The 13,644-nt window shown below is 36.5% G+C and overlaps 1 protein-coding gene across 1 annotated transcript in view; it reads left to right on the top strand.

Annotated features, from left to right (window-relative positions):
- Positions 1-279: 279 nt before the first annotated feature.
- Positions 280-13,644, top strand: part of LOC124169100 (coiled-coil domain-containing protein 25) — a 37,661-nt gene continuing 24,296 nt past the window's right edge. The window contains exons 1-3 of the mRNA XM_046547584.1: positions 280-601; positions 797-844; positions 1,366-1,457. Coding sequence (XP_046403540.1) covers positions 577-601; positions 797-844; positions 1,366-1,457 — 165 coding nt within the window. The 5' untranslated portion in view covers positions 280-576. The remainder of the gene's footprint in view (positions 602-796; positions 845-1,365; positions 1,458-13,644) is intronic.

Genomic DNA, 13,644 nt, shown 5'->3' with positions numbered 1-13,644 from the left:
AAAATGGGAAAGACATCCCATTATAATCCATCGCGCATTGGAAAAATAAATTCCTCATAGTTACGAAATCATTGAACACCAATTTAAATTATCAGCAAAAAAACTATATAAAAATATAAATCACTTTATCAAAGTTTCAATCAAATATTTTTTTCGGAAATCCTTTCTAAATCGAAATTCTCTGGCAACTTTTCCTCAAGTCTATTCTTATCCCCTTTTAAGTCTTCATCACATTGGCGCCTAAGTATCAGCCAATCGTCTGAATTCATCACCGTCGAACTCGGCGCATTATGGTTGTCATTTGAAAATTGTCTCGAATGTCTCCGGCATCTTCGGCACGTTACTGTTTTCCTTTTTAAGTTTAATTAATAAATTACGTTCTGCTGGTAAAACCATCGAGTTACATATTCAAACATTATCTTTACATTTTGGCCTTCACCCTGCTTTTCGCTACTGATTTCTACCGATTCAGTTGCATGAAACACGTGCGACGTGGGCCAAGGAAACTTTAAATTCATAATAAGTATTGGTTGTGATATGTGTTTTATATTTTGAACTGTGGGTGAGGCAGTGATAATGGTGTTCTACTTCACAAGCAATGGTTAGTAAATCTCATGCTATCACTTCTCAAGCTTTTTATAGCTAGTATTCCTCTTATTTTTGAAATGTAAGTCGTGGTGTTTAACGTTACATGGCCTTCATACCGAGTGTACTGAGTGTTGGTTTGGAGCTTCAGCGGCATAACACCATATGTTGTTTTATTTTAACTAATAATTTCTCTATGATTTCCTTCTAGTTGTTTCCCCAGCTGTGGTTTTGTTTATGGGGGTCGACAAGTATGAAAGTAAGTGGTCAAGAGATCCAATGGTTCTTTTCTTTGGCGTTAATCCTCCCTCAATAAAACAGTGTTTTTGATGTCTATAACGGAGTAAACCTAACTTATTATTTCTGTATAACCCTGTCTGTCATTCCTCATCATTAAGTCCTCTGCTTCGTGTATAATTTCTTCAAGCTCTGTCTACATAATAAGATGTACCTTTGTGTGTAGTGAATATGAGATACCTTTTACTATTTAGAAGTATCATCCTCAAGCCTGTTTAAATTCGTTTCTCAGATCAGCAATTGACATTTGCAAATTAAAGGTATCTTTTCAAAAGGTATCTCTCAATTATTTTATCATTATTTTACTCTAAATCCATTGAGTTATGAAATTTCCTTGTAAAAGAATATATTTTGCCATCTTTATGTGATTTTTATGAGAGTAATTGGTCACATCGATCATTTTTTAAATTGTTATGTTGGTGAATGGGTTTTGCTGGTAGACATTGATTGTTAGTTGTTTGATAATGTGGCAATACTTTTCAGATGAAGGCCTTATCAAGTGGGGTTGGCCGGAGGATGTTTGGTTCCATGTAGACAAAGTTTCTTCTGCCCATGTGTATTTGAGATTAAATAAGGTAATTATGAAGGGAATATATTCTCTATCACTAGTTTTGAATAGGTATGGTTTTTGCCATGTGGGCATTCAGTGTATTATTTATTGGCAAAACTTGTGTAGTTTTATGTATATTTGGCCAATTAATGCGACTGGTACCTAGGTGAACAGGTCTTACTGAATTGTTTGTGCAAAATCTGAAGTTCTGGTCACTTTTAAAATATGTTTAGAGATTACTTATGGATAAATCAGTGCTCTAATGACTTTTTTCATAATTCCAATTCCACGATAAAGAAAGACTAGATGAACCTTGCAAAAGGCCAAGGAGTTGATGGTATATGGAGGAGATAAAATGTATCGAAAGTAGTGGTGACACTGAATTATCTCCTGAAAATTGACTGTTCCTGTTTTTATCGTGTCCCACCTTTCCCTACAGTCTACTTGCCAACCATTTACTGAATACTTCTATCCTCTTGTTCCCTTCTGGTAGTCCCCATCTGGGCTTCCACATTACATTTTCTCAAAATTTTAATTTTCCTTAGTCTTGTGAATTTTGCATTGCATTTCATGAGCAATCTGTTGTGGTCGAAATTCGCACTTGCCACTGGGAAGCAGCATGAGCTTGTCACGCTTCTCCTTATTCCCTGCCTTACCTCTATGTAATTTATCCGGTATCTCCCAATAGCTGCTGGACTCTCCCACATGTAACTCCTCCCATTTTGATGTGTTTGCTTTAATTTAAAAGTTCCTTGTGCAAAATTCTTCTGTTTTCTCCCCACAGTCGTTTTGCGATCCAATCCTCTCGTTTTCCCTCCCATCCTTTATTCAGGGGGGTCAGGGTGGTGTGGTGATGAGGGTGTTGGCTTTCCACACAGTGGGTCCAGGTTCAAATCCTTGGAATGGCGGAGACTTATCATAGTTTGCCCGATTCCAGCTTGAGTCCATTGTGGGGGGCACTTCAGATACAGAGATGCATTCAATTGGTCAATTGGGAAGATAAGCCACGGTCCCTGTGACGTATTTAATTTAGAGTGCAGTTTTCTCTTTACCTTGAAAGGTAGGCTTTTGCAGCTGTAAAATGACCCTATTTCCCCAGTCTCATTGTGGTAGTTGAAGGAGTCAACACCATCTACAGATTAGCAGGGCCCAAGCAGTAGGCTAGCAGCCTCAAAAAACTTCCTATTGTTTGGCATCCATACAATAGGGTGGTTTCCTTTTATTTTTGTATTGCCTTAATCGAAAGATTATTACTCCTGGAGTATGCATTTCACACTTTTAGATTTTTAAATGATGATATCTATTTTTCTCGATTAAATGAAAAGTGAAAATTTTCAAGCGCGCGAAAACGCGACGGCTAAGTATGAATGCTGGGAAAAGCCTGTGTGACGTCATTCTGGTTCCCGCTGCTGCAAAGTGAGATGACTTTGGGGCAAGGATATGTGTGCCGCTAGGCGCAGGCGGCTGATGCAGGTTGCTAGCAGGCAGCAGAGTACCCTGGTAGCAGATAGCGCTTGGCTTAAATAAGGGTTATTAATACCTTGTCAAATGAAGGAAATTTTCCGACCATAGGCAGTTTTAATAGGTGATTATTAAGACATATTTCCCCGAGCTCTGTGCCTCATGCATGCATTGGTAATCACAGACGATGTAAAACTCCTGACTTCTCGTATAGAAACTAGGTCCCTGTGACGTCACGTGGAGTGGCATCGCATGGGCGCCTATCTGGCCTTTTTTAAATACGGTTAAAATTGACCATTGTCGTTCGCCTAAACTGGGATTTCTAAAACCAAATAATTTGTATATTATGAATACACTAATGGTGGGTAAGGAATAGTAATCAATGCACTTCGTTTTCTTTGATGAAAGAAACTACCCTATTCATTTAAGAGTCCATATTTTCGTCAGAAGGATATCAGCTCACTAGGGTAATGCCCGTGAGAGTAATCAAAAGAAAGCTTGTGTGGTAAGCTCCTTCCAATCCTCTACCCTTCATATTAAAGTATGTCACTCTAATGTTGTTCGTATGCATCATGCAGACTATTTTGAAAATCGTGTCTGGAAAATCATCAAAGGTACGCTGTTGCAACGATAATTCTTCCCAGACACTTTCCGCACCACTAACCTAACCTGGGGTTGCACTAGTCTCGGTGGTGCGATTAAAGAAATGAAGCAAAGTATGGCTTTGTGAAATGTGGCTGGTAAACTCACCTTGATTTAACTGTAGAAGTTCTCTGAAGACTCCTTAATGAGGATAAGGATTAATAATTACGAGTTGCTTTGTGATGAGCACCAATGCATCAACTTGAACAATGCATGCATGAAGAAGTGCTGGCATGCTCTGAGTGAATGCTTTATCTCTTATGCTCTTTTTGCTTAATAATTTTGTTTATAAAAAAATATTTTATGCATTACAAATATTTCTCTGATAGTAACATATGTACTGTCGACAAAAACAAAAAGGGCCATTGACCATTAAAATAGGTAACTTTTGGAAAAAAAAATATTTTTTTTTTATTTAACTCGATACATCATGATTGTCTTCTATGCTATATTTAGATTATTTACTAATTATTTAATTTCAGTCAAATATTTTTTAACATGTAGGTAATCTGGATTCAAAGTCGTCTTTCAGATGTTAAAAAATTACCATTTTCATGGGTTGTGTTCAGGGGCGCCGACTTATAAAAAATATAGGGGAGGCCCATATCGGAGGCCTTGCCCCGGGAAGAGGTAAAATTCAAAGGGTGTCGCTGCACCGAAACACTACCATGATTCACACCACTTGATTCAGTTAACCTGCTTAACCTTACAATTGTTTGTTTCAACACACATTGTTGAATTTATTTTAAAAGGTAACTATCGTCAAACATGGGCAATAAAAATTACCAATATATTTTTGTGATTTCACAAAGCATAATATAACTTAATTATTTTCTTGAATTATTGAGGGGGCTCCGCCCCCCCCCTAACAAATCTTTGAGGGACTCCGGCCCCCTCAGGCCCCATGGAGTTGGCCCCACTGGTTGTGTTGCAATGCCAAGACTGAAGTAAATACTATTTGTATTTGTCTTTATTACAATAATATCAAATTATAGTACCATATCAGGGTTTCTATCACCAAGTTCTATTTATTTTTCGTTTATAGTGAAACCTTTATTTTACACTTTTGAATGGACCACGTACAAAAAGTGCAAAATTGAGGATATTGTAAAATAGAGTGTCGTTGTTTAAAGGCGGTATTGTTTGGGACCTGATAAAAACTGTGCAAAATCAGGGAAAATGTATAATGGGGGAATGAAAAATCGAGGTTTCACTGTATATGGTAGTAAAATAGTCTTTAAAAACACATTGTTTCATTGTCCCGTAGGTAACATAAAATAAATAAATTTCTTTTTTCACCAAGTTTCTAGACAGGCAGCTACTCTAAATACGATTTTCTATATAGCTTTTGTGTATATCTAAATGATTATAATTTAGTAAAAAACTAATTAAATTTAAACATGTATGTTTTGAACATAAGGGAGGTATACCCTAATGTTAAAAATCTTTCTGTCCCATACGTAACGTTATGTACGGGACAATACGCAAAATAATGTGAATAGGGAAGTGCACTAGTGTTTCAAATGCATCAAACACATTTTTTAAATTAGAGTTCAGAATAACATAATGTCGTAAAACCACAGTTTAAATCCTAATAGTGAATACTTGATTCGAGATGACCGTCTGAAATATGGAAAAATTCAAAGGCCGCGAAAACGGGTGTCCATGTTGAATATTGGCCGTGACGTCACAAGGCAGTAGCAGAAGGCAGCTTCTACACCGTTTAGTTCTACCACTATTATTGCATAGAAAAATTACAGAATTTGAGGGTATCCGTTTTTTGCTGTCATAAAATATCTTCAGAATATATATGTGGCTGCTTCTCTTTTGAGTAAACGACTTCATCATTGCGTAATATATTAATATTCATTTACGTGTCAACTTCAAGTTTGGAAAGAGTAGTACGAATAGCACATTGAATCTTTAATAAATGCATGATGGCATTTATTTTTCGCTGGGTATATTTTGGCACAATGCCGTTTATCATGCCAAAACTTTTTTTGTAAGAACCGAGTCAAACTAATAAACCTATTTCAGACGTTTGCTGCAAGACTTATTCGTTGCGTATGTATTCACGCCGGCCGGAACGTTCGCCCTTCGCAACTAGAATCATGGGATGTTAGCCTTATTTCCGAGCTGGCTGGTTGTTGCAATGGTTCGCTGTCCAGGATGGGTTCAAGAAAAGGTAATCTTGGTTGGGAGAAGGAAAATTCCAACGATTTATAAATGGTATACCAAACTTTGATTTATTTATGGTTACTGAATTTTTGAATAAGGAGGACAGGTTCAACGCTCCATAGAAATGCGAGACGTTAAGGGTAACAAGGGGAGCTGCTAACTGCTAACTGAGAGGGGTAACTGCATCTTTTTCAATTAGGGCGTTATTTAGGCTGTAATCAATTAATTTTCATGCGTTACTTTTTACAAGTTATATATATATAAATTCAAAATATCCACAATATCCTAATGGGTCGGTTGGGATAGTGGTAGCGTGCACGATTCAAAGGAAAGATCTAACTCGAAGGACCGTGGTTCAAGACTACGTCATGGCTTTATTTTTTGTTGTCTTCATTGTGATCATACGGCATCAAGTTTTTTATTAAGCTAATATATAATGGCAAATCGATATGCCACTGACTGACTCATCAATATTCGCAGCCCAAACTGTGATAGGTGTGGGTATTTGGCTTATTGGACGCAAAAGTAAAAAAAAATTCATCGGGAGAAAAAATCTGAAAACTTGAAAAAGTCGATTGGTTTTCGAGATATATCGACTTGAATTAACATGGGAGCCTTATGGGACTAAAACTTTTTCGCTTTCATTCTATGTTTTTAAACGTCTGAGGAACATGATAATCAATGGACATAAAATAGATTTTTTGGTCGATTTTTTGGTATAGTTGCCATAGCGACAAATTGATATTCAGTATTTTTTATTATTTTTTGAACGTTTTCTATGCTTTTCTTATGGAAAAAGTTTAGGAATTTTTTTGACCAATTTGCAATAATCGTACGACATTTTCCTTGACTTATTTGGTAGAGAATTTTTTGGTTGATTTTTTGGCTATCTTGGAATTTTCATATGTCGAAACAATTCCGAGGAATAAACGATTTCGATTTTACATTGTCGTGAAGGGCGAATTTTCAAACTCGGATTTCAGCCTTGAGACATGTGCCATATGAAAATTTGGACTCTTCTGGAAAAACCGTTAGAGGGTACTTCGTACCCTCACGTTTGAGCTCACTTTCTCCGTATCCCTCTTGGTTAATTCATAATTAAATTCCGAAAAATGTCCTGCACGCGAAAAATCATTGTCGCCATTTTTTTGTGGAGCATACAACCTTAAATATCTTAGCAACCATTTCAGCTAGATGGATGAAATTTTCAGGGTAATAGCATCATTAAAATAGTCAACTTTTGCAATGGTGATGATTCCGCTCGATCGATTCATGTGCGAGTTATATCGATACCAATCTCCTTGGATACGCTTTAATCGCTAATAACTTTTTTGTTAATCAAGTTTTGAACATGGAAGTCATACACAATACAACTGTTAATGTGTTTCATCCGACAAAAGTTAAATCAAGCGGATCGATTGATTAGACTCGAAGTTATGATCGATACAAGGTTGTATTCGATTGAGCCTTTTTTTGGGCTTATTTACATAGTTACGGGGATAAAAATTTTAACAATATGTAAGGAAAAGCATGAATTATGCGCACACATAAATTATTTAGATGAATTACGTTTCCTAATGAAGATACATCGATATGAATTTATACCTTTTTGTATTAGGCCCCCGTAAGAAATACACGCATCCCGTCTATCTACGTCACCAATATAAGAACAAAGGCTAAATTTTGAAAGCGGGGATAGTAGAGAAGGTAGGGATAACGAATTGACCAAAGAATGGAAGGGATATCAATAGGATTCCGGATTTTACAGTACAGATGTCACTATTGTCTAAAGTACGATTCGATTAGTATAGCAAATATGCAAATTGGCATAACTTGATTAGCGTATACGTTAGACCAATGAAACTTGGTGAACGGGTACATCTTGGTATTCCTCACAATACTCAATTGTAATATGTTTTGTATATGGTCTCACATGCGATATATATCGAATCTACCTTTTCTTAAAATATATCGAATTGCTATAACATGTAGGATTTAACATCCAAGGACATAGTTGACTAGGGATTAAATAGTAGATACCCATAGACTGGATTTCAAACCAATAGTATTGCGGATTTTACAGTACAGATGTCAGTATGATCGAAAAATCGATTCAATTATTATAGCAAATACACAAATTGGTATAACTTGAAAAGTATACCCGTTGGACCAATGAAATTTGGCGAATGTGCACATCTTGGTATTCCTCACAATGCCCAATGGAAATTTATTTTGTATGTAGTCTCACGTTCGATATATATCGAATCGACTTTTTCTTCAAATATATCGAACTGCTATAACATATAGGGTTTTACATCCAAGGGCATAGTTGACCAGGTATTACATAGTAGATACCCATAGACTGAAAGTTAAACCAATAGCATTGCGGATTTTACAGTACAGATGTCAGTATGATCGAAAAGTCGATTCGATTATTATAGCAAATACGTAAATTGGCATAACTTCAATAGTTTTTCCGTTGGACCAATGAAATTTGGTGAATGGGTACATATTGGTATTCCTCACAATGCCCAATGGAAATTTATTTTGTATGTAGTCTCACGTTCGATATATATCGAATCGACTTTCTCTTAAAATTTATCGAATTGCTATAACATACAGGATTTTACATCCAAGGACATAGTTGACCAGGAATCATATAGAAAATACCCGTAGACTGGAAGTTAAACCAATAGCATTGCGGATTTTACAGTACAGATGTCAGTATAATCGAAAGATCGATACGATCATTATAGCAAATTCGCAAATTGGCATAACTTGATTGCTATATAAGTTGGACCAAAGAAATTTTGGGAATGGGTATATCATGATATTTCTCACAATGCCCAATGGAAATATGTTTTGTATATGGTCTCACATGCGATATATATCGAATATCTTCATTTTCCAAATTATATCGATTTGCCTTAACATTTGGGATTTTACATCCACAGGCATTGTTGACCAGGAATTATAGAGTAGATGACTATTAACTGGAATTATAATATACAGCATTGCGGATTTTACAATGCAGATGCAGTTTAATCGAAAGATCGAATCGATTATTGTAGCAAATACGCATAACTTGAGTAGAATATGCGTTGGACCAATGGAATTTGGTGAATGATAACAACTTGGTATTCCTCACAATGCCCAATGGAAACATTTTTTGTGTATAGTTTCTCATTCGATATATATCGAATCTGCTTTTTCTTAAAATATATGGAATTGTTATAACACATAGGAATTTACATCAACGGGCAAAGTTGACTAGGAATTATATGGTAAATGGCCATATACCGGAATTAAAATCAAAAGCATTGCGGATTTTATATTACAGATGCAGTATAGTCGAAATATCAATTCAATTATTATAGAAAATACGCAAATTGGCATAACTTGATTCGTATATCCGTTGGACCAATGAAATTTGGTGAATGTGCACATCCTGGTATTCTTCACAAACCCCAATGGAAATATGTTTTGCATGTTTTGTCTCATTAGATATATATCGATTCAGCGTTTTCTTAAAATATGTCGAATTGCTATAACATGCAGGATTTTACATCCGCGGGCGTATTTGACCATGAATTATAGGGTAGATGACCAAACGGGAAGATAAATCAATAGGATTACGAAATTTTAACTTCACGTGTCAGTATACTTGATAATTCGATGATTACGGTAGCAAATATGCAATTTTTCGTAGCTGTCTAACTATTGATGTTAAACCGAAGAAATTTTATGAATATGTTTATTATAGCATTGTTCATGCTGCACCAATTAAATATATTTGCTTTCCAAGCTCCCATTCGACACATATCGAATCTACGTTTTTGTAAAATATATCGAACTGCTATTACTTACCGAATATAACATCAACGGGGACAGTTGAACATTCTTCGGTTCTTTCTCCAATTCAAGTTTCATAACCGTATTAATATATTTATTGTAATCAATGCGTTTTGTTGTTATAAACCTTCCTTAGATCCAAAAATTGACACCATTGAGAGACATACATCGTCAGAGAAATCCGAACATTACTTCATTATTCGAGACATAATTATTGGGATAATCATTTCATTAGTCTCTGTTCGTTTATTTTCTAAAAATGCTGTTTTGAATTTCATTAAGTTTGCTGTATGCAAACATTATAAATCAAAAATAGGTGAGTAAATCAAGAGGTGATACAATCCTAGGGTAATGGCTGAAATACGATAAATCGCTTAAATTCATCTACCATACACTATATTTTTTTTATATTGCGTAAATCATTCATAATAAAACGGTTCCCCGAAGCATTGATCACCGTGGTTACTAAGATGGTCTTAAGGATTGTTGACAGCGAATGAGCGTATTGCCCGCATATTTCACTCATTTAAACGATATTTGGGGTGTTTCTTTCGCTTTTTGAACCACTTATGGGCACATGACTCGGAAACATGTGACACAACTATGTTCCCCCCCCCCCCCTATTTACCCGCTTGATGAATTCAAGCGCCCAATCGACTCGTTAATTATAATTGCAGCAATCATTGACATGAGACAATTTTTTAATCATCATTATGGCGTTTAGGTATTTTAGCAGTGTCTTTACAAACGCAGAGATACGATGACTACAAGGGTTGGTGTGCGCAAAAATGTTAATTTTTTCTTTGCTTATACTGACCAACTTCCACATTAAAAATGAAAACCACTCTTGCAAGAGCACATACCATTAAAGGCTCGCGGCAAGCAACAATATGCGTACAGGCATAATTAATAAGAACACAAAGCGAATATAAAATGCCATATATCTCGAACACTTGTAATTCACATTACTCCAAAGGGAGTTTACTTACTCAGTACATACCTCAGTACCTTGTACTCAGTACCTACCAGTTTACCTCAGTAGCAGTGCTAAAAGAACCATTCTGAAATATAATTTCAACTAACAAATAGGATGAAATAAAAGTTGATAACCCTGGACCGGGCGCGCTGGCGTATAAAATACGTCAATCTTTGAAAACCAAGGATTTCGACATTGTACGTACATTCTGGGCTATAATGGTCTCGTGTATTCTTACAATGTACTTTGACTGCCTATATTGCGAGTTTTCAAAGTTCGAGGTATTGTAGCTAATTTTTTAGATCAGCAAGATGAACCCGTCACCAGTGGAGTACAAATTACGCCGCGCGACCTGCCGTGTACCTTTATATCTGTATCACCTATAAATGTACTAATTTCAACAAATAAAGATTAACTTTAACAAAAATCGTTTGTTATCATATATGCACATATCATGGGCAAAGTACGCATTTTGCCCGGTCGTGTAAAATAACAGTCGCGCCATAATTCTTTAACCAAACTACTTTCAGTTTATAATTTACGTAGGTCTACGCGGAAGATGCTATATTTTGACTCAACACTCTTTCTGATGTGACTGAGGAACCTATTAAGTAAATTATTATAATATAAATATCAATTTGATCTTACAATACCTTCAAATGATCTTCAAAACAGAATATCATCGATAGGAAAGAGTCAGGAGCAGCCTTGAACCATTTATTCCGTATAGCTTGTGCTTAAGGCACGGGAATGAATATCTTCTCCAGGCTTTTGTTTCGACGTCGAGATGAAATTTGGAACAAAAAATCATTTATAATTATATTTTGAATTCATGTTTTCGGTACTAGACGACATTTTTAGGAAGCAAACTCCACCGATTCCCGGAAACTCGCGCCGCGCTAAAGAAGGCGACGGAATACAGCGATACTCCACTGGTGACTACTGCCTTGTGACGTCACATCTCAATCAAGATGGAGGCACTGTGTTTCAGCGCAACATGAAATTTTCCGACTTTCAAAACGTTTTAAAGTGCATACCCCAGATGCAGAAAATAAAAGTGACTATACTAATGTTTCTTTTTTAGGCTAAACTTTCAAATTCAGCAATAAAAAAAAATTAGTGCACTTCCCTATTACACATAAAAATGGATTTACTATGTCATTTTATTGCTAAATGATGATAATATTTAACTCAAAAAGAAAAAATGAAGCCATAGTTACATTTAGGCCGGAAAAGTCTAGTCTAGGACAATTAAAACAAAAAAATTTGCTCAGGGCGCTCATGATTTTTTAGGTGAGGATATAAGGGGGTTTAGCATTGGTTGGTAGAAGGGCTTGAAATTAGGTTTATGTCAAAAGATTAAAAAGTAGCAGAGGAGTAGGAGAGGAGCTTTGGTTGTAGTAAACAAGAAAAAGTGAAAGTGAAGGTGCAAAGAGGAGTAAAAAGGTCAGAAAAAGTAAGGCGAGTGAAACAGTGATTCACTAGTGCTTAACTCAGATGTATTATTTGATCTTGTCACCTCAGTAATTTGCAGTTCTTAAAGGCAGGAAGGAGGAACTTGGTCCCTTTTGTATGAGTGTGTGGTAGACCATAGGTGTGAAATCACTGGGATAGTTTTTATTGATTAGATGTTTGGTGATACTAGAATCTTCAGTTTGCCTTTAGCCAGCACCTCATATGTTCCAGTGCACAAGTGATTATAACACGTATTATTTTTGTGACTCATTTCTACTTTGGGACCAAGGTGAGAAAATAATTAAATGTAGGCTACATGAAGTATTTTTATTGAAAAAGTTTACTAAATCACGGCAGAGTAATGCCTGAAACTTTAAACATTAGAAATGTTATACTTTTTGAGAATTTAAATGGTGGTGAAAAAACCAAAATCAAGTGGTGCTGCTAGTTTACAGAAAATGCGCGATGTATTCAAAGCAGATGATCGTGATGGCTTCTTAAAAAAAGAAAGGAAAAGAATAAATGAATTAAGAAAAAAACAAAGAGAAAATATTTCCGACAAAGAAAAAGAAGAAAAATGCAGTAGACTCTCATTATTACGAAGCAATTTGTTGGTCCCGACGAAAAGGCCTATCCTAACTGTAGCAAAAGAAATGTTATTATGAAATTTTTGTTTTTATGAAATTACGAACCTGTCCCGGTCCTGGCGGTTACAAAATGAACCTTATTATGAAGTTCCAAGAATAAGCCATGGCATTTAGGTGGATATTCACTACACTTAGTGTTAACAATCGCACCACGTTTACGTGCTTCTCGTGTACTGTGCCCAAGAGCGTCAATTATTGTTCTTTATTCAGTTTACACGCAGCGTCATATAATAAGCTTCATTCCTGTGGAGTCATGGTGACCCACCGATAACCGCTCATAAATTGGATGTGGAGTTAGTCCTCTTCCCACACACGTTCAATTTACGAATTTTCAGAGATACGAGCATTTAAAACTTTCAAATTTCGAATTTGGCACCTTTCGATTTCACTGATGCTATGTGCTGATGCACTGGTGTGGCATTGAGGAACTCTCACTGTGGGCATAATCTGGGCAAAGTATCATTGAATCCGGTGTTAATTTAGGAACTGTTCAGTGCTTCGCCCATTCTTCATCACTGCGGGGAGCTATTTTTTCGGCTCCGGATGCATCGCACGCCCAGCTAGATCAGTTTGTCACAATCGTGAGTGATGATGCACTGTTGCATTCTGCAGGATGACTGTACTCCTCGATTTCTTGCGTACAGTTTGGCCAGCGAGAGTTGTCCGATGACGGCACAATAAGAGGGGCGGATAACCCTGCACCAGCACGGTTTACAGCCAATCGCTTTCCCCCAAACGCATCTCACACCCTTGCCTAATTGTACAATGTTGTCAAATGCATAAGGAGCACCGAAATAAGCCTGATCCACAAAAAAATGATCCCTTTCTTAGAATCACAAACAAGTGATTCTTCCTCTGGGTCCTTCACGCTCATTGTCCCTTCCGGCTCCTTCCTTCAGGGAAACCTTTGTTGGCCTTTCCCATTCTTACCTGGCAACCTTGCCCCCTACCCTGACCTAGACTGCATGTCATCCGGCAACTCTCGGTGCCCGGACTGTAGG

Source organism: Ischnura elegans, chromosome 12 (assembly GCF_921293095.1).
Source record: "Ischnura elegans chromosome 12, ioIscEleg1.1, whole genome shotgun sequence".
Lineage (NCBI taxonomy): Eukaryota > Metazoa > Arthropoda > Insecta > Odonata > Coenagrionidae > Ischnura > Ischnura elegans.
The sequence above is the reverse complement of the archived record's forward strand: the minus strand, read 5'-3'. Positions and strand labels throughout refer to the sequence as shown.